The sequence below is a fragment of the Dromiciops gliroides genome, chromosome 2, assembly GCF_019393635.1.
Source record: "Dromiciops gliroides isolate mDroGli1 chromosome 2, mDroGli1.pri, whole genome shotgun sequence".
In the NCBI taxonomy this organism is placed as follows: domain Eukaryota; kingdom Metazoa; phylum Chordata; class Mammalia; order Microbiotheria; family Microbiotheriidae; genus Dromiciops; species Dromiciops gliroides.
Window position 1 is genome coordinate 362,414,327 of NC_057862.1, and position 22,540 is coordinate 362,436,866.

The 22,540-nt window shown below is 39.1% G+C and overlaps 1 protein-coding gene across 2 annotated transcripts in view; it reads right to left on the reverse strand.

Annotated features, from left to right (window-relative positions):
* The window catches only part of SAMHD1 (SAM and HD domain containing deoxynucleoside triphosphate triphosphohydrolase 1), a 56,703-nt gene that overhangs the window by 27,012 nt on the left and 7,151 nt on the right, over positions 1-22,540 (reverse strand). For both annotated transcript variants that reach the window (XM_043987266.1, XM_043987265.1), the window contains exons 3-9: positions 21,295-21,358; positions 15,544-15,704; positions 14,340-14,455; positions 11,794-11,864; positions 5,476-5,631; positions 240-340; positions 18-126 (exon numbers count right to left, since the gene is read on the reverse strand). In XM_043987266.1, the coding sequence (XP_043843201.1) occupies positions 18-126; positions 240-340; positions 5,476-5,631; positions 11,794-11,864; positions 14,340-14,455; positions 15,544-15,704; positions 21,295-21,358 (778 nt within the window). The remainder of the gene's footprint in view (positions 1-17; positions 127-239; positions 341-5,475; positions 5,632-11,793; positions 11,865-14,339; positions 14,456-15,543; positions 15,705-21,294; positions 21,359-22,540) is intronic.

The following is a 22,540-nucleotide window of genomic DNA, read 5'->3' on the forward strand; positions in this document are numbered from 1 at the left end:
CCCTCAAAACACTTTACCTTGTCTCTGGTGCAAATATGTTTCGTATCCTTTACTTTACATACACGAGCAAACTTAATAAAGCGTTTATAGTCAAAGTTATTTTGAATTCCAAGATGGTGGCAATCCCTAAAAAGATTCCAAAGAAAAGGAGCTGAAAAAAGTCAGTAGGAAGCATGCACCTTAAACAATAACAATCAAGTTATTCTTATGACAGCACTTGTGAAATGTTCAACGTGTACCTGGCAAAATAATCCCATTTATCCACATCAATGCCATTGCGTTTATTAGCCACTATCTCATAAAGAAAGCCTTTTTCTTCAGGTCGCCCTTTATATGGCCACTGGAAGAAAACCCAGGGAAGAACAGATTTAGTCTTGATCATGTATTTATGTTACATTTACAGATATGGTATCAAAGTAATCTTACAAATAAATGATTATTTACACCTTTTCTATTTATGTTGCCAAATTTTAAAACACATGAAAAATCTTTTACATGCAAGATGACTCTTTCCCCAACATCACCTCTTCATCACCCTGTGAACAATGAGCATCAATTAACATGACTGCAAGTGAAGATTGACATTATCCCTCCCAAGAACCACGGTGGTCAGTACTTTGTGCAAAAGGGTATGGAAGCAACTATGTCAAAGCTCTAAGACCAATCAGGAGCTGTGCTATATTTCTAGAGAATGTAACAGAACATCTCAATGCCTGTCAGACCTAAAGACTTATTCCTAGTGAGTCATATGGAATCATTTTAAAAGGGGGTCTCAATTCTTTGGATATCATGCATCCCTTTGGAAGTCTAGAGAAATCTATGGATTCCTTTTCAGAATAACAGTTTTTAATGCAGAAAACATATGATTATAAAGCAAACAAATTTTATTTAAATAGAATTATCAAAATACTAAAATTCAGGAAACCTTTTAGGGTCCACGGACCCTAAACTCTGCAAACACTAAGGGATTAAGAATTTAGAAACAATCTCTAAGGACTATGAAGCTTTCCATAGGCAGAAAACTGAGGCTGGAAGGGAGGACAGAAAACACAGATGCTATTTTTAATATTTTTAATTAAAGGGAGGGACTTTAGAAAAAAAGAGGAGACTTAAGAAGTGAAAAGCCAACTGAGATTATTCAATGAGACTTTCCAGTTCATGGCTTAAGCCACAGGATGAACTGCATATAATAAGAACCAGAAAGGATATATTTAGGGGCAGCTAGGTGGCACAATGGATAAAGCACTGGCCCTGGATTCAGTAGGACCTGAGTTCAAATTCAACCTCAGACACTTGACACTTACTTAACCCTCATTGTCCTGCAAAAAAAAAAGGGATATATTTATATATTTATTATAGAAACTTACAGATATGATCAAAGTGACTTTAAACTGAGAGTGTAAGGGAGGGAGACTTCCCAAATATAAACTCTACACCAGACATCATTAAATACAGAAAGCACGAGTCCACCTCTTGTTAGAGAAGTAGTAATCCCAAGTTAACTCTCTTTCTCAAGAGGGAGTTCCTAGTTCACTGTTTTTCTTTCTTTCCCAGCTCCTGCCCTTATGGTAGGGGATTTTACCATCCATGCTGATTCTTCCTCTGACACTCTAACCTCCCTGTTCTTCAACCTCCTTATATTCCATGACCAAGCCTTCATTTACATCCGCCACACAGAGGGATGATCAAATTCTTCATCTCATCGTCACCCCAAACTGTTCTACTTCTTGGATAAAAAAAGCAATGACATTTTTCTATCCACTTGTAATTTCCTATCATCCTGTACCTTAACCCTCAAAAATTATTCCTTTTCCTCACCATAATCTTCAATCCTTTTATTCCTCAGTATTTTCTCAGGCCATTATCTTGTCTCTGATGTCATTTTCTTTCCTTCCTAATCTCAAACTTATGGCTGATGAGTTGTGCTCTACACTGTCCTCTATTCTCAAATTATTTGCCCCCTCACCTTATTGATACTCATGCACTGCCAAACCCTAATCCTAAATCACTCCCACTTTCTACCTTCTTTTATACTCAATTGTTGTTGCTGAATGGAGTCAAACTACTGAGGTGGCTGGATCCACTAGAAACTGGTTATAGAACCTCAACTCTTTCTTTACTGATACTATATGCTACACCCTGAGAAGTTATTCCAAACCTCTTTTCTCCTCAAACATTCCATGCCTTTTTGTCTTGATTAACACTCTATTGAAGGGGTGGCTAGGTGGCGCAGTGGATAAAGCACCGGCCCTAGATTCAGGAGTACCTGAGTTCAAATCCGGCCTCAGACACTTGACACTTACTAGCTGTGTGACCCTGGGCAAGTCACTTAACCCCCACTGCCCTGCAAAAAAAAACCCCGAAACCCAAAAAACCAAAACAAAGAAACCCACTCTATTGAATTCAATTAAGTACATTCTCTTTGACCCAGCAACACCACTAACAGAATTATACCCTAGTGAGGTCAAATACAGGAAAAGGTCCCATGTGTAAAAATATTTGTAGCAAACTTCCTGTAGCAGCAAAAAAAAAAATGGAAGGAAAATGGATATCTATCAAGTGGGGAGTGGTTCAACAAACTATGGTACAGGAATGTAATGAAACTGTTGTTAATTCAGTTGCATCTGACTCTTCATAACCCCATGAACCAATATCTTGCAATATCTTGGCAAAGATTTTGGAGTGGTTCATCACTTCCTTCTCCAGTGGATTAAGGCAAAGAGAGGTTAATTGATTTGCCCAAGGTCACAGAGCTAGTTCATTCCTAAGCCTGGATCTGAACTCAGGTCTTTCTGACTCCAGGTCCAGTGCTCTATCCACTAAGGCATCTGCCCTATAAAGGAACTGTCCCTTAAGAAATAATAAATAGAAAGAATGAAAAGACACTTTAGAGAACAAATGAGCCAATATGAACCTATATGATTAGAGTTAACAGAACCAAGGGAATAATTTAAACAGTGACCACAATAATGTAAAAGAATACAACACAGAAATACTTCAGAGGACTGATGGTGACACGCCTTTGAGAGACAGTGAACACCAGCTGTGGAATGAAGCACACATTTTCACACATAGCTAATGCTTGATTTGTTACAAGGGAGGGTTCTATGAGGGCAGAGGAATGACTGGGAGGTGACAATGATGTAAACAAAAATCAATAAAACATTGAAATAGAAAAAATTATGGTATTCATCAACAGATGTGCTACAAGAGAAGTTGAATCGGGGCAGCTAGGTTGGCACAGTGGATAAAGCACTGGCCCTGGATTCAGATGACCTGAGTTCAAATCCGGCCTCAGACACTTGAGACTTACTAGCTGTGTGACCCTGGGCAAGTCACTTAACCCTCATTGCCCAACCAAAAAAAACCCCCAAATGAAGAGAAGTTGGATCAAGGGTGGCCAAGAAAAATGCAGTGGAAACAGCTGCAAATGACTCCTATGAAAAATAAATGGAGGAGTAGTATAAAGAAACTGCTGTGGCTGGAGGAAATGCACGGATGCATCTCTGATTCTAAAAGGACAACTTTCAAGAGAAGGAAGCCAGGTCAAATAACAGGATAAATATAAAAAGGTAATAAATATGCTACTTTAAGATGAGTCTCAAGAAGGGGGCACAGTGGATAACACACCGGCCCAGCATTCAGGAGGACCTGAGTTCAAATCCAGCCTCAGACCCTTGACACTTAAGTAGCTGTGTGACCCTGGGCAAGTCACTTAACCCTCAATGCCCTGGGAAAAAAAAGATTAGTCTCAAGAAGGATCCAAGTTTCTGATAAGTTCTAAAGAAAATTAAAAGGACCTTTCAATCTATGTTAGGAGCAAAGGAAGAACAAGAAAGTGATAAAGTCAATGCTTGAGGGAAATGGAATAATGACAACTGAAAATACAGAAAGGGCAAAACTAACCGACTTCAATTCTGCTTCTATTGTCCTTACTGAAGAGTATGAACTTTAAAACTGTAGGCTAGAACAAAAAATGGTTCATAGGAAACTAAAGTACCAAGTTAATAAGATCACCAAGCTGCTCTCAATCAAAACATTAAATGACATAACGTGGGTAGGATACTCAAATCTACTTCTACTAAATGTCACCTTATTAGATTAATATATAGTCATTTGGACCAGAAGAACTACAATTGAGAGTCATATAAAAATTCTGGGATATGACTGCTGAATCCCTATCAATGACATTTAAGCAACTGTGGAATTGAGGGGAGCTTCAGGACTGGTGGTGGGTAAATGATATAATTCTGAAAAAGAAGCAAGTTCTTCAAATTCTAGTCCAATGATTCTTATTTTCTAGAAATATTAATTTCTAGAAACAGGATCAGTAGTAAAGGGAAGTGATGAGAAATGTTAATTAACAAGGGTTCATTAAAAAATTGTGTTGAGTAGCCAGATCAACTTTTTTTTCCCCCAATGGGATTACAAGACAGGCAAATCAAGGTGGTAATACAGACACAGAATACTTGGATTTTAGGAAAATACTTGACAGAGTCTCTCACAATATCCTCACGGACAAGGTGGACAAATTTATATATGACAGAATAGGAAGATGAGAACAGTTAGTCCAATAAGCACCTCTGGACTCAAAAGTTTTGATGTAAGGATAGATGTCATTCTGGATGGATGTTTCTAGTAGCGTATCACAGGACCCCATTCTTGGCTGTGTCCTAATCAATATTTTTACCAATGACTTGAAGACAAAGGGAAGACCTACCACCAAAAGTGTCCTTCCCCTTTCCTTAAAGCCTCTCACTCAGCCTCTAAGCCATCCATTAAATGAAATTTAATAGGGATAAATGCAAAGTCCTACACTTGCATAAGCATAAGATGGAGGAGGGGGCAAGGATAATAAGACAATAGTTCATGTAAAACAAGAAAAGGTCTGGAGATTTTTAGTGAATATGAGTCAATGGTATAGTCCAAACAGGCTGCATGAGAAGTAGTGTCCAGGACAAGGGAATTAACAGTCAGTCCCTCTATGCTCTCTTATGCAATATTATGTTCAGTTCTGTGAACCTTATTTTAGGAGAAAAATTGGTAAGTTAAAGCCCATTCAGGAAGGGGACTGTCAGGAGGACTTGAAGCCAGGCTATATTAGGATCAGTTGAAAGAACAGGTCATGTTGGATCTGCACAAGTTTCTTTGCTTTTGATTTTATTCTGCTGCATTTTGCGGGGGTGGAAGGAGGGGAAGGAAGCAAACAGACATGATAATCATCTTTAAAAATTTAAAGGGTTATCTTGTAGAAAAAGGTGAGAATCATTCTGCTTGGCAGAAAGGACAGAACCAGGACCACTGAGTAGAAGTTTTGGGGCATTAGATTTCAGTCTGATAGAACGAAAAGCTTCTAAGTAATCAAATAACTACATAAACGGAGTGCACTGCTTTTCAAGATAAAATTAACAGATAAGAAAATATAGTCACTCATTTGCGAAGTATTGGGCAATTCAAACAAACCAGTTGACTCACCAAAGGACTCTTTACTGGTGAATAAAGAGGCCCTGCAATTTGTTCTTTGATAAAACATATGTCCTCTTCTGGGATAAGTCCATATTTCTTCATTACAGTCTCAATTCCATTGGCATTAACCAGGTACTCAAACATCTGAACTGAAGCTATTTCATGCTGAAAAAAATAAGAGAAGAAACTTGCCTATCTGATCTATAAAAATTAAATGACTTCTGTATCATTTATTTGTTCATCCTATTTATAATTAATTGATTTTGTCCATTAACTGCCTAAGTCATGGTCCTTTGTCTCTGAACTTAGTTTAGAAATTCAGCTAGCCTGTAAGGAGTTAAGTTTGGAAATTCAGTTGTCTTGTTAAGCACTTTTCTGTTCTTGCCTCAAGGAATTCTGGTTGTGGCTGACACCAGGAAGTCTGTTCTAGTACCTTTACACCATCAAGCTATCATTCAAGGATGTCTCATTTGTTATCCAAAGAAGTCTGGTCCACTATCTTTAACACTGTGGGTGGACTAAAAGAATGAACATTTTAGTCACAGGAGGGAAGGAGGGGGTTATTGCTAGCCCCTCATTCCCAATTTCCAATCAATCATATTGTTTTCCATGCCTCAGTTATGTAACCAAACAAGTTGTCCTTGACCCCATGATGTCACCAACCCTATAACCATTAAAAATTTTTCCCTCACCTACCCTGTTCTGTTCTTTGTTCTAATTTTATAAAAAGGAGCTGAGTCTCCATTTTGGGATCTTTGGCTAAACTAAGGCAGACAATGACCCACTCTACTGGTAGATGTTCAGTCGTGTCTGACTCTCTGTGACCCCAATCTGGGGTTTTCTTGGCAGAGATGCTGGAGTGGTTTGCCACTATTTGTCCCACTATTGTAACTTCTAGCATTACCTTGCTTTAGTCTCACTTTCCTCTTTTTTCAGGCTTGATGTTACAATTAATCCATTCAACTTTACAAGGTCCCCAGATTCAGGGCCCCAAATCCTTTGTCCTTTTCTCCTACTATTGCTCATTATCTCCCCTCCCCTCCTCTGGATTATTCCCACTACCTTCTTATATGCTCTTATTTTTGTTGCTGATAGTTGCTGAAGGAAGTCATTCAAACCATGTAGTATGAGTCTACTGCAAATGTATGTTATCTAATTTCAATATACTTCATTGCTCTCAAACAATCCTTGCTATGTTCCTGAATGTACTTCCACAGCATCTGTACCAAACTTCTTTTTTCTCTCCTAGTTACTCTTTAGGGAAAACTATTTTCATCTGAAATCCCTTCAAAATCTTCTCTTATTCTCTTCTCCCTTGCTCTAGTATATGAAGAAAAAAATGGCCCATGTCTTGATCAATATCAATCCCTTTACTTATATCCTGAATCCCCTCCCTTCCCATATTCTCCAAGAATGTGACCCTTCTATCATATTCTCTCTCTGCCTCACTCACATACACACCCATCCTTTTTCATATCTCTTTATTCATTAATTCCTTCCCTGCTGCCTATGAACATGTCCAAACACCCGACAGACAAACCTTAAAAAACAAACAAACCCCCAAACCTTCTCTTGACTAAGCTGCCCCTCACGCTACTGTTCTATTTATTTTTTTCATAGCCCAACTCCTATAAAAAACATCTATATATCCTGCCTCCAACTTCCTTCTCAGTCCCTTGCAATCTGCTTTTTGCCTCCACTAACTTGACTGAAACCCCTCTCTTCAACATTGCCAATGAGCTCTTAATTGCACAATTAGCACTGAATTAACAAACTGTCCTTATTAAAAGTCCTTCTTCAACTCTTGCTGGCAGGGAGGCAGCCCTGGGTTCTCAAAGCCTATGTGAATTAGACACAACCACTGGAACTTCTAGCCAACTGAAAGTGCTCTGAGTAGAGGCCTAAGCAACAGATTTGTCTGTCATCTCATGCCAATCTAGCTAAGTGTGGAGAGACTCCTCACCACAACACTAGCCACTAGGAGATGAATTCTTTTGGACCCTGAAACTGACATGACCATCTACTAAAGCAAAGCTTCTTAAACTTCAGGCTGTGACCCGATAAGGGATTGCATAACTGAACGTGGGGAAAATTTTGGCAACAGGAAAAAGTTACATTATACCTATTTTATATACCTATATACCTGGGGTCGGGTAAAAATTTCTTAGGTGAAAAGGGGTTGAAAGTGGAAAAAGTTTAAGAAGCCCTGTACTAAAGCACGAAGAAGTTATCATTTGAAGAAATGGAAGAGGTAGTCTTATTTCAACCCAAAGTCATCACAGTTCTTTTGAAATATTGAATATTATTAAATATTGTCACAAAATACATTAACTTATATAGGTTTACTAATATAACAGTAGTAGCTACAATTAATATAGCACTTTAAAGTTTTGCAAAGTATTTTACAAATATTATCTAATTTTCACAACAACAAAGCTGGGAGGTAGGTGCTATTATCCATTTTCACAGATGAGAAAATTAAAGTAGACAGAGGTTATGTGACTTGCCCAGGGTCACAAAGCTACTAAGTTTCTGAGATTGAATCCAGGTCCAGTGCTCTATCCACTGTGTCACCTAGCTACAAAATGGACAAAATTTGGCAGTGCTGTCATACTGAATAGAGGGCTGGCTGAAGAGCCAGGAAGAACTAAATTCCCATCTTGCCTCTCATGTGAAATGTAACTCTAGGCACGTCATTCAATTTCTCTATGCCCCCACTAACTCTCTAAGCCTCCAAGGTGCAGAATAGTTTTGCTGATGGGGCCAGTAGTAGGGATTTATACGCCAGAAGTTCTCTATGCCAATGAAATCAGTCTTGTCCCCCCTCCCCCCAAAACATCCAGTGTGCATAGGAGGGTATTTAACAGTATCTTACATGCAGCAGGTGCTCAATAAACATTTGTTGAATGAAGGAACTTCTTCTGGAAAAGCCATTATTTTAAATTCCACAGGTGTATGTGTCATAGACTTCCTAGTCTGTTACTGAAATTTTGATTTTGGATGATAGCAAACTAATGAGTTTTTAGGACAGCTTTGCCTTAGAAAGAATCTTATAAACAGGGCAATGTCTTGGTGAAGGAAAAGCAGCTGCCTAAAAGGGCACTGGAACTGGAAGATGAAGTTCAATCAAAATTGAATGTACAGTGGATAAAGTACCAGCCCTGGATTCAGGACTACCTGAGTTCAAATCCAGCCTCAGACACTTGACACTTACTAGCTGTGTGACCCTGGGCAAGTCACTTAACCCTCAATGCCCTGAAAAAAAAAGAAAGAAAGAAAGAAAGAAAATTGAATGTACAAAGTGAATAAGTATGACAAAGTCAGTAAAAAAAGGCAGGTCTCAGAAGCATTAGGATTATTTGTGGGCATCCAATATATATATGTTTTTCCATATAAATATTTTATTATTTCCCAGTTACATTTAGAGATAGTTTTCAACATTTGTTTTTATAAGATTTCTAGTTTCAAATTTTTCTCCCTCCTTCCCATCCCTCCCCCCTACCCAAGACAGAAAGCAATCTGATATAGGTTATACATGTATAATCACATTAAACATATTTCTGCATCCAATATATTTTGCAGGAAATATTATTTCAACATTTTATTCAATATGCAGTCAATCCCTACCATTTCACCAGCAGCTTCATTAGTCACAGCTGACAAAAATAAAACAAACCCCGCCCCCCTCGAACTACCCAGAACCTGCTCACCCATTTCATTCATTATACTTCACTCCAAATATCTTTGGAAAAAGAAAATTAGGAAGGAAAGTTTGAGATCACATAGTCCAAATGCTTCATTTTGCTCTTGAGGGAACTGAAGCCCAGAGGTATCAAGGAACTTCCTGAGGTTGCATAGCTAATTAGTGGGAAAGCCATGTCTAGAGTCCTTTCCCCTAAATCCACCTTTAAAGAAGAAAGATTTGCTACCACTGGTGTGCAAAAGGAAGTGCATTGGTTTGCAGGAAAATTCTACAGTAGCTCTAAAATTCTGTGATCTGGAAGGGCCTTCAGAGGTCAGACTGGGATGCTTCCCGACTTGAACTCCAACGCTCCACCTATGGGTATTTCATAAGATCACTGACTTATAGCTAGAAGGCACCCTGAGCTCATCTCATCGAATCCTCTTGTTGGACTCCACCCCAAAGAAGGATGAGGGAAGTAAGGCCCCAGAGAAGTTCGGTGACTTGCTCAGGGTCACACAGCTGGGAAGTGGCAGAGCCAGGACAGGACCCCAGGTCCTGACTCCACATCTAGCCCTCCTTCTACTGTAGCAAACTGCTAGAATTAATCTGTCTTCCTATGAACTAACAGAACCATATTTATAATTCTTTTCTACACTTATCATATTCTCACTTGAGAAAGGCAGTATGGTAGAAGGGAAAAAGGGTACTGAACTTGGAGCCAGGAAGACCCAGATTCAAGGTCTGAAGTGGATATCAACTAGAGGTGTGACCTTAGCAAAGTCATTTGACTCTTTCTAGTTTCAGCTTCTTCACCTGTAGAATGCAGAAAATACTTGATCTATGTCCCTGTCCACCTCACAGGGCTGCCCTGAGGAAAGCATTTTGTAAATCTGAATGTGCTAGATAAATGTGAATTATCACTAACTTGTTTTATAGTCAATTGTGCATATTTTATCTATCTATCCTACTAGATTTTAATTGTACAACCAAAGAATCCCAGAGCTAGAGAAGGTGTCAGAGACCACCTAGCCTGACTCAAAGCCAAAATGTCCTCTGCTCCATGACTGACAAGTTCACCATTGACTGGAATGTCTCCAATGGGTGAGAGAATACCTTACCTTCTTAGGAGGCCCGTTTAGTTATCAGACAACTCTAACTGTTAAGTCATTTTCCCTTATATCAAGATGAAATCTGGGAACAGCTAGGTGGTGAAGTAGATAAAGCACTGGCCCTGGATTCAGGAGAACCTGAGTTCAAATCTGGCCTCAGACACTTGATACTTACTAGCTGTGTGACCCTGGGCAAGTCACTTAACCCTCAATGCCCCCCACACACACAAAAAAAAGATAAAATCTGCTTCTCTATAATTTTTCCCCATTGCTTTTAGTTGCTCTGCCTTTTGGAGCCAAGCATAATAAATCTCATCTCTCTTTTCTATGACATTTAGTTTTATTTTGTTCTCTAGAAATAATTTACTTGTAGATAGATTTCTTTTTATCTATCTTGTCAAACTTAAAAATTAACTGCTCCAAAGTTCTATGTTCCAAAACATTTGGGATTTGACTACAAAGCATCCAATTACAGAAAGTCAATTTAATACCCTTTGACCCAGAGGCTCCACTTGCCAGGCAAAACCATGAAGTCACTGAAAAAAGAAAGGCCCCAAATACAGCTAAACTTTAATAGCACTTTTAATGATAGCAAAGAACTGGAAACAAAGTGTCAATTAAATGTGGGAACAGCTAAATGAGCTATATGCTACATGAATGTCATGGCCATAAGAAATGAAAAATATGATGTCTACTTAAAAGCACAGGGAGACACAGGAACTGATGAAAAGAAAAGTAAACAATCAGGAAAACAACATGTAAAACAATGACAACAATGAAAATGGAATGACCAAAAAAAACCCCTCAAAATGAAATTCTGCAAAATTATGATTTAACTCCCCCTAACACACACACACACACAGAGATCTGAGAAAATACCACCTCCTGATTCTTTTAAGTGGTAGGAGACTCAATGTGGGACACTATCTATAATACCAGACTTCTTTGCTGGAGGTTAGTTTTGTGGTTAGTTTTTCTGAATTACTTCCCTCATTCTTTTATTTTAAGAGATTATTCTCTGGAAAGAAGAGGGGATAGATACATTGGGAAATACAGATGATGTAAAAACAGCATAGCTGACTCTTTAAAAAACTCCATGGCAAGTCACTTAACTCCAATTGCCTCACCCCCCCCAAAAAACCCCCCAACAACTCCATGGCAAATTCTTGCATGAAGCAAAAGCCTGATCTCCTAATTAGTGAGTTTCTAGCTCTGACCTCCATGGCCCAGGCCATGCTAATTTCACTCCTGGGTCCACTCCTTACTCTTTGGACTTTTCAACTCCTTTACATTCTGTGTACTCTGGAGATGTAGTGCCCAGGAGGCCTGCTCCTTCCCCTCTCTTCATGTTTTCCAGGTCCTCTTTATTTGCTATCTTCCCTCATTGGAATGGAAGCTCTCTGAGGGTTGGGACTGTCTTTTTTGCTTGTATTTATATCTCCAGAACTTTGCACAGTGCCTGGCACATAATAGGTACTTAATAAATGCTTCATCTGTTTATTCTATATGAAAACATGACTGACTATCACATACCTTCCAATTAAAGTCTGGGCGAGCAAGGGGAATAAACCTTCCGTCAAACATGTGTGAAAATGGTCCATGACCTTAAAAAAGAAGATAATAAGAAACACTGGTTCATACTATTGAAAAGCATAAATTCATTTTTCCTATTCTTCATTCAACCTCAATTCATTTCTATTCTTTGAAAGATCCATGGTTTTACCAATACACATCACATCTCCTTCAGGATTGAAAAAACCCAGGGAAATATTTAAATATGAAAAACAAACAGGTATATGAGGGAGTCACTGGGGTCTTGGGAGAAAAGGGAATACGTTTTTGCAGCTCAAGTTGCTGTGACCAAAATACTTCATCATTTAAGAGCCAACTTTATTTTTAAAAAAATTTTTTTCCTCAATTACATGTAAAAACATTTTTTTTAACATTTGTTTTTTTTAAAAATTCCAAATTCTTTTCCTCCCTTCTATTTCCTCCTCTTGAGAAGGCAAGCAATTTGATATAGATTACAAATGTGTACAAAACATATTTCCATATTAGTCATATTACAAAAGAAAACAAACCAAAAAGAGAGAGAGAGAGAAAACAAACCAAAAAAGAAAAGAGAGAGGGAGAGAGCTTTTTAAAAAGTAAGCTTTGATCAGCATTCAGATTCCTTCAGTTCTTTCTCTGGAGATGGATAATATTTTTCATTGAAAGTCCTTTGTATTTGTCTTTGATCATTGATATAGATTATAAATGTGTGGTCATACAAAACATATTTCTATATTAGTCATACTAAAAAAGAAAACAAACCAAAAAAAGAGAGAGAGAGAGGGTTTTTTTAAAAGTATGCTTTGATCAGCATTTGGATTCCTTTAGTTCCTTCTCTGGAGATAGATAGTATTTTTCATCAAAAGTCCTTTGTCATTGTCTTCAATCATTTGATTGACTAGAGTAGCTAAGTCTTTCACAGTTGATCATCATATGGGCAGCTAGGTGGCGCAGTGGATAGAGCACTGGCCCTGGATTCAGGAGGACCTGAGTTCAAATCCGGCCTCAGACAGTTAACACTTACTAGCTGTGTGACCCTGGGCAAGTCACTTAACCCGAATTGCCTCACCAAAAAAAAAAACAAAACAAAAACAGTTGATCATCATACAATATTGCTGTTACTATGTACACTATTCTCCTGATTCTGCTCACTTCACTTTGCGTCAGTTTGAACAAATCATCCGAGGTTTTTCTGAAACGATCCCCTCATCATTTCTTATAGCACAATAGTATTCCGTCACAATCATATACCACAATTTGTTCAGCCATTGCCCAGTTGATGGGCATACTCTCAATTTCCAATTCTTTGCCACCACTAAGAGAGCTGCTATAAATACTTTAGTATATATCAGTCCTTTCCCCTTTCCTTTGATCTCTTAGGAATGGTCTGTATTCCTAGGTCAAAGGGTATGTACAGTTTTATGGGGATTTGGGCATAATTCCAAATTATTCTCCAGAATAGCTGGACAAGTTTACAACTCCACCAACAGTACATTAATATACCTATTTTCCCACATCCCCTCTAGCATTTGTCATTTTCCTTTTGTCATATTAGCAAATCTGATAGGTGCAAGGTGTTATTTCAGAGTTGTTTTAATTTGCATTTCTCCAAGTATTAGTCATTTATAGCATTTTTTCATATGACTACTTATTGCTTTGATTTCTTATTCTGAAAACTGCCTGTTTAAATCCTTTGACCATTATTCAACTGGTGAATGACTTGTGTTCTTATAAATTTGACTCAGTTCTCTGTATAGCTGAGAAATGAGGAAGGGCAAACTTTCTACTGGTAATCTGTTCTAAATTTACCTTGACTGATCAGAGGGCTGTGAGAGACGTTTCCTTCCTATCATTTATGGAACACATGGGAAAGAGTAAGCTGTGATTACCAGAAAACTTGATTTCTTCATATGGCAGATCTCTGTGGTCCCTTCCAGCTCTAATGATTACTTCACAAATAGCTACAAGAGTATTTTGGGTTGTCAATAGGGTTACTAATATTACAAACAGCAAGTATAATGAGCCTTTATTTACAGTTCTAAGGGCTGTTGTCTAGCCTTACAGCCACATGGATTAGAAGTGAGAAATCCTCCCTCCCACCCCTTCCCAACCTGAGAATCTTCCTATTCAAAAAAGCTCAGGTATTCTGAACATGAGAAAGATGGCTTCAAGAGGGTTAGGAGGCAAAGGATCCAAATATCTGCTGGGATATATATACAGATCAGAAGGCTTTCCTAATCCAATTGATTCTTTAATACAGCATACTATAGCAGAAATGCTCAACCTAGGCAAGAGGACTTGGCAATGCTTGGGAGCTTTGCCACATGTATTATAGCATTACAGAGGGAAACCATGACAAATTTTGTATGCCGATACTCACTGAGGTATTATAAAGAGAACTTAGGATTGCTGTTTTACTCTAAACTTGTTGGTTGGTTTTTAACAATAAAAGATCAGTAAGTTCCCAATACTAATTTAATCATGTTTTTATTTTATGTGTCAACTCCTTTGGTTTCTTGAACATTTACCTAGATCATGACAGAGCCCAGCAATCTGAACACAAAGCAGATCCCGCTCAGTTATATTGAGGTCAGGCTGTTTTTCTTGCAGTTCCCGGACCAGACATCCTGCTAGATACCCAACACTGTGAAGCAATGAAAAAAAAAAAATCTCATTTTGGGAGCTGTCATCTCTCCAATCAAGAATATACCTTTTCTCTGTATAATTTTATGTGAATTTTGACCTGTTAGAGGCCATGCCTCTCCTACATACCACTGTGACAGTAAAGAACCTTAAGTAACCAGAGGGAGGATGTTCCTTGTTTGAAATTACTCCTCTCTTCAGGCTCAAAGAATAGTAATCCAACATGTTATATTTGCTTACATTTCTATGGAGCAGAGGTTCTTATCCTGGGGTCCCTAAATTTTTTAAACCTTTTTTTTGATAATTACTACTTTGCTACAATTTTTTCATAACACTATACGTCTTATGCATTAAAAAATATCTTTTTGAGTAGTGGGGTCCATAACACACGAAAAAAGGTTAAAAACCTCTTTCAGAATAACCTTAAAATTCCAGTCACCCTCAATTATCTGAACAAATGCAATGGAGCATAGAAAGCAGTAATCCAAAAAAGGGTACTTTGATGTATAATTTTTGTATTTACAATTTAATATGGGTTATATGTGATTCTCTAATAATTCATATGACATAGTATGACAAAGTTATATGGGAAAGAACTGTCTTAAAAGAGAAACTGAAAACTGTCTACACTCCCTCCCACCAGAGCAATGGAAAAAAAAGACAAATTCTAACATTGTTGACACTGCTCTAATCTTGTCTTTCAAATTCATAATTTTTCCTAAGATGTTATTTAGTCATTTGGTTTCAAAGGCTCAATGAATGCAAGAATAAGCATTTAGTAGGAAAACTGAAGGGCTTAATATTTATAAACTATAACGTCAATAAGAAGGTAAAACAAAGAGGGTACCTGAAATACTCTGAATAAATTTTTAAGTGTTTCACCAGCCCAACCACCACCCTTCAGGAGGTATGCAAGTAGGAAATAAATCACATCATAGCAATGCTTAACTGTGCTGGGAAGAATTCATTTAAATACCTCAGTTAAAGTACCAAAAGAGATAATCATGGCATGCCTTAGCCATGTAATGGAAACATTTAGAGAAGGACCCATTTGTAATATCAGTGTTTAGGTTCCTATTTCCTACTTACCCTAGAGAATGCTCAAATCGGTTGTGTGAAGCACCTGGAAAAACATAGTAAGAGCCTCCCAGCTGCTTAATATATCTAAGACGTTGAAACTGAGGTGTGTCGATGATTCGCATAAGAAGAGGGTGAAGTTCTATGTGGCCATGGATAGGATCATTAAATATCTGAAAAATGATGATTATTACTTTATCTGAAGCTATCAGTTGTACATGAAAACAGTTTATGCAGAGGTTCGAGGGAACAACACATTCTTTTTAAAAAAATTTTTTTTTAAGTGAGGCAATTGGGGTTAAGTGACTTGCCCAGGGTCACACAGCTAGTTAAGTGTTAAGTGTCTGAGGCCAGATTTGAATTCAGGTACTCCTGAATCCAGGGCCGGTGCTCTATCCACTGTGCCACCTAGCTGCCCCACAACACATTCTTTTAATCCCCATGTAGCTATTCCTAGAGAAATCGGAAGACCAAAGCTATTTAGGTATTTAAGATACTATGTAAGCCAATGACTCTGTTCAAGTAATATAATTACACAATTCTGGGTTACAAGTCCATTCATTACAATTCAAATTAAATAGAAAGTTCATTTGCTTCATCTTATGACTGCCTTGACTAGTCTTGCTAGGGTAACCTTGAGCACCAATTAAAATGGAACTTCTCATTTGCATCACCTATACCTTTCATGAATGTTAACACATTGAGTTAAAAAGTGACAAAAATCAGTGTTGAATATCAATACCAAAAACCCAAGTACATTCAGAGAAAATATATCATTCTAGTTGAAGTTGTATAGTTGATTTAAAAATACAATATGAAAGCTGCTGAAAGGTGCTATTGGTCTTAATGACAATTGAGGCAGGAGAGCCTGGAAATGCTGTTTGTTAGGTCAGCTACAAATATAGATGTGGTTGTGACATTAACAGCGGTAACAAAGGTGATTCTATTAATATATGAGATTCACACTATGCATTGTCTTTTACTGTTAGAAGGTAGGGTCCATCTTGCTTACTTATATTTGTATCCCTAGCACATGGTATGGTACACTTAACCAAGGCTCGCTCACTCTGTCTGTCTGTCTGTCTCTCTAAATGTCTAAGACCAGGACTAACTTGTGATTTCAATGTAACAGGTCTGAGAAGTGGTACTGAGGGGGGTCACATAACTTGCTCAGTCACACAGCTAGTACATGGCAGAGGTGGGACTGAAAGCCAGGGCACAAGACTCTGAGGACAGAATCATGTCACCTGTCTGATAAGACAAGAACTGGAGGGGCAGCTAGGTGGCACAGTAGATAGAGCACCGGCCCTGGATTCAGGAGTACCTGAGTTGAAATCCGGCCTCAGACACTTGACACTTACTAGCTGTGTGACCCTGGGCAAGTCACTTAACCCCCATTACCCCGCCAAAAAAAAAAGACAAGGAGAACTGGAAAGGTACACAATCAGAATGTTTTCAATTGAAAAAAGTCTAAGCAAGTGAGCATGCCTAAATGGGGACTGTGGAATGATTGAGGAATGTGTGTGGTTTAGCTGAAGAGTTTACAATTGGCTGAAGAAACGTTATACCCATGGTTGCCTGAGTAACAAGGCTGAATTCTAATCAAAACATCAGCACCAGGGCTAGCACTTGCTTCAAATACCAATGCTTAAGGGTCAGCATCAACCAAACAACTGACTGTAAACAAGCAGAACTTATTGATTGTACGGTTGATTAACAAAAACAATATATAATGATATCCTTTGCATGAACTTCCTTCATGATTTCATAAAAGCTAAGATTGAATCCACAGGGACTCACTAACAATCATCACTTCTTCAAACACTGGCAATGACAACTGGTACCTCTGAGTACACGGGAGCAAAAATGTTCTATGTGAGTCATTAATGGCCCAAACTGTATAGCAACCTCAGCCCTGGGCCTGGACCATTTTCTTCCATGGTTCAAACTCAGGACAAACTAAAGTACCAGATCCCCTTTCCTCAACCCTGTCTTTCATGCCCTATTCTGCCATGGTTGTGGAAGACCCCAAAATGCCAATCTCCCTGAGGCTGTCATTTTTTTTTGTTTTTTTTTTTTTTTTAGTGAGGCAATTGGGGTTAAGTGACTTGCCCAGGGTCACACAGCTAGTAAGTGTGAAGTGTCTGAGGCCGGATTTGAACTCAGGTCCTCCTGACTCCAGGGCCGGTGCTCTATCTACTGTGCCACCTAGCTGCCCCGAGCTGTCATTTTAAAGAAACCAGTGACCTTCCTGAGGACAACCAAACAAAATCTGATTTGGAGGAGGTGACACACACAATTACAGAACGCACTCTTGTCAACCCTGATGAGGCCAATAACAAATTCAATGACAACAGGATATGGACCAAGGGGCTTGACTTTTCACATTGTATTAGGAAAACTGAAAGTGGAGTTTGAAATGTTTTAGCAGGACATAGTGGCCCAAGAAGTACTAGCTACTGTTGTATGAGGTTCAAGAGTTAATTACTGAGATGGAAAAGACAAAGACAATAGTTAAAAGTCAGCTGCTAAGCTGTGTGACCCTGGGCAAGTCACTTAACCCTCATTGCCCCACCCCACCCCCAAGTCAGCTGCTAAGAAGACAGCTGTCCTAAGGCAGTGGCTAGTTACTTCCCTTCTAATCTGATCACAGCAGCAACTTCACTGACCCTGATGGAGTCCTGGCCAAGCACCTACCAGTACAGCCAAAAGTGGCAAAGTACAGCATGAGGGTTGGTGAAGGGCACAAGAATGCTACATAATTGTCCTGAGCAGGACAAGTTCTCCCAAGGTGCCAAGACTGCAGAGCCTGAGAAACAGCTATTATGACCCTTAGCATCCTTTAATCTGTGGGTCTGCAGGGATCCTGTCTAGTAGAGACTGTCACCTACGGCAGACAAAGGTGAGTACCGTGGACCAGACTGCTATGGAGACCAAACTATGGACTGTTCTGGGACTGACTACGGAATGTTCTGGGGAAAGTGAATGCAACTACTAAAGTACAAAGCTGCTTCTGAGGATGCAGACCCACAAAGCAAGGAACACCCGTCCTATAAGAAGACTTAGTGCTTGGTCCCATTGCCTCTATACTTCCTGAACAGGGGCAGAGACCTGTTACCAACAAGCAGCTGTGTGAGCAACCTATGGCTACTTGGGCCAGCTCTGATGCATCAGTATTATCACCCAAGGACAACTGTCCTACTGAGCCAGGTGCAGTAAAGCTTGCAGGAGAACCCCTGTCAATGGAGGCTAGAATGAAGAAACTAGAAAAGGGAGCAGTAGGGAAGGAGTCCCTGACCCCCCTGCAGCCTGTATTTATCAGCTCAAGTGTGTGGCTGTGCTCTCCCTACTTAGTGATAAAAGGCTCTCCTGCAGGTGGAGTTTGTGTACCTCCTTCCACACATTAAACAGTGTGGGGGAGAAGGGAAAGTGTCTCCTTTAAGCCCGGGAGAGGAGGGTATGAAAACAACCACTTTCCTGGTCTGTGTCTAAGATAGCTTTCTTGTGGTGGGGTGGAGGTAGGAGTACAACTCTTCTGCACTAACTGTACAACCATATCATTAAATGATGTTGTGCTGTAAAAAAAAAAAAAATTAAATAAAAAAAGAGTCCAGGTAGAGAAAAGTCTGGTCAGTTTAAAAAAGAAAAATCAGAATTTCACAACCATTGTCATTTTCTTTGATCGTTCCTTCTTCCTGTGTATAGATCAGCCAAATTTTTTCTTCCTACCTTTTCTTTTTTTTTTTAAAAGGGACAGCTTTCCTAGTTGTACATGATCATAGCCCTTTGGGGGGTTATTTTTAAAATATTTATCAACATACTAGTCACCACCCTAACATTAAGTCAAAGTATCAATTTAGTATTAAGTTACCAACCTATTCCACAGAATGTTACAGATCTACAAAGTTCCTTAGAAGGAAGTTAGGTCTCAGTTGAAATGGTGAATAACCACCTATGATCGCACCTCAGGTTCACTCCAATACACCCCAGGCAGGGACTGAGAGAAGTACCGAAGCATCCTATTCTTAGACCAGGAAGGGCCGCTCTGAGATCACCTAGTCCAACTCCCTCATTTTACAGGTAAGAGAACTGAGGCCCAGAGAGGTGAGCTGATTCTCTTCAGGTCACACAGGTTATAGAAAAGAGAGACAGGCCTTTATTAATAGAGATCATCTGACTCTAAGTTCATCATCTACCTCCCTTGGAGGATGTATCGACAGGCTTAGAATGACTGGGAGGCAAATACAGAAACATGACACGAGCTCAATATATTTAAAAATTTTTATATTAGTCTCAATTCCCCCCCCCCAAAAGATCATGATAACTAGCAGATCCCTGAAAATGTATTCCATTGTTAAAAGACCTTCAAAAGCTGCCTCCTCACTTAGCTTTTCTAACAATGTCTAATCTTGGGTTGTGTCTCCTCCCATTCTCTTCTGCTGTCCCTCCTGCTAGTCAAGGCTATCTTTGCTTTCAAATCCTTTGGTAATTTCTATCTGAGGCTACAAGACCCAGCTCTTCCTGAGTCCAGGTCCAGCATTCTCTCTACCTAGCTACCTATGCACATGCATGAAAGTGCAAATCTCGGGCAGCTAGGTGGCACAGTGGATAAAGCACCAGCCCTGGATTCAGGAGGACCCGAGTTCAAATATGACCATCTGGCCTCAAAACACTTGACACTTACTAGCTGGGCAAGTTACTTAACCCTCACTGCCCCACCAAAAAACAAACAAAAAACCAAAGACAAATCTCTACTATATAGTTTCCTTTAAAAAAAAAGTAATAATAATAATATTCAACATTTAGAATCTATCTGCTGAAAAGTACTGTTCACCCATAAAGCTGAGATATATAGCAAGGCAGTCACAATACTTTAAATAAGTATTTAAATGCACCTGGCTCAGTAGGACAGTTGTCCTTAGGTAATAATACTCTCTCTTTAAAACCAAACCAAACCCCCAAACTCCAGTTCTCCCTCCACTGGAAAAGGATTAGGAGGCTTCAATAAATATTAATAAGTCAGAACCTTGAAAAGCTAGTTTTCTTCTTTCTAAACATTGGAGGTCTGAATGGAGTAGAAAATGAAAAAAGAACTATTTTTTTTCTGTAGCAAAATAACAGGGGCAGCTAGGTGGCGCAGTGGATAGAGCACTGGCCCTGGAGTCAGGAGTACCTGAGTTCAAATCCGGCCTCAGACACTTAACACTTACTAGCTATGTGACCCTGGGCAAGTCACTTAGCCCCAATTGCCTCACTTAAAAAAAAAAAATAACAGCACATTCTAGTGTACACTGTTAAATTAAAATTTACTAACACCACAAACTTTTAAAAACAATTATCTATGATCTAGGCTATGTAAGAAAACATATGTATTGAATTTACAAGAAAAATCTATTTCTAAAAATACTCAACAACTGAATGATAATCTTATTAAAATAACTTATATTACACTCTTAATCATGAATCAAACATGAAATGGGTAAAGGGAAAATGAGGTCCTCTAAATAGAGAATAATATTAAGATCTAACATTAAAAACTAACTCTCACGGGGCAGCTAGATGGCGCAGTGGATAGAGCGCCAGCCCTGGAGTCAGGAGTACCTGAGTTCAAATTCGGCCTCAGACACTTAACACTTACTAGCTGTGTGACCCTGGGCAAGTCACTTAACCCCAATATGCCTCACAAAATAAATAAATAAATAATTGGAAAGTGATCCCTACAAAATAGCAAACACGCTAAAAAAAAACCTAACTCTCACTTACCTTCATTGAAACATCATTGTTCTGATTTCGCTTCTGTCTCTCTTCTGAAGACCTGGGAGAGTCCCTGAACACCAGAAAATACAAGTCACAAATTGCTTGATAAAGTCTGTGGTACTGCTTAGAAATAATTTTTTAAAATCAAGTTAATTGCCTACAGATGATTAAGAAGCAAGGACAATTTAAATATCACTTTAGTAAGTCTCACAAGCAAATAAAGTTTCTAAGCATATTCACAAGATAACCAGCTAGTTGGCCTTTCTAGCCATCTGAAAGCTAGATGGACAAAATGCTATATTTCCTTTGTGTCCCCTAATGCACTCTGTTGTTGTTGTCCAGTTGTTTTTCGGTTGTGTCCTACTCTTTATGACCCCATTTGGGGTTTTCTTGACAAAGATACTGGAACAGTTTGCCATTTCTGTTTCCAGCTAATTTTGCAGATGAGGAAACTGAGGCAAACAGGGTTAAGTGACTTGTCCAGGGTCACACAGCTAGTAAGTGAGTGTCTGAGACCAGATTTGAACTCAGGAAGAGGAGTCTTCCTGATTCCAAGCCCAGAGCTTTATCCATTGCCTCATCTAATTCACTTAGTCCACAATAAATACTAGCTGACTATGATGATAAGAAGCTTTCCTAATCAGTATGATTTAAGGACACCACTCAGCATCAAAAATTAAGGCTGAGATTCAGTCCTGGAATTTAGGCTTTCTCTTAATCAAACACTTAAGTATACAGTCACTTCACTGTGTGGTTCAAAATCCTTCCATACCTAGCTTATTTATCAGAAAGGGAATAGCAGAGCACTCCAGTATCTTTGCCACAAAAATCCCAAATGTGGTCACGAAAAGTCTGAAAGGACTGAATAATAACAAGAAATCTGACACTCAAGGAATGTGATCCTTGGGCAAGTCTGTTAACTTCTCAATCACTCCAACCCATCTGTCTTGTCCCGTCCTGTCCCGAGCACATCTTTTTACCTGCCCTGCCCAGACTCAGGGAAGATTCAGTCCTGTTCTGCCTATGTGGGAGAAGGTGCCTCCAGCAGAATCATTCCCAAAGAGAAGTACCTTCTTATGATAAGTGTTGATTCTCAGTGGATTATTTTCAGAACACCCTCAGATACTAGGAGGGGCCAGGCCTCTGATAAATAGGCTAGGTATGGAAGGATTTTGAACCACCAAGCTGCCCCCAAAATTTACCATGGCCTGTACAGGGATCAAATGGCTGACCCTGGTGTTATGAGCCACCG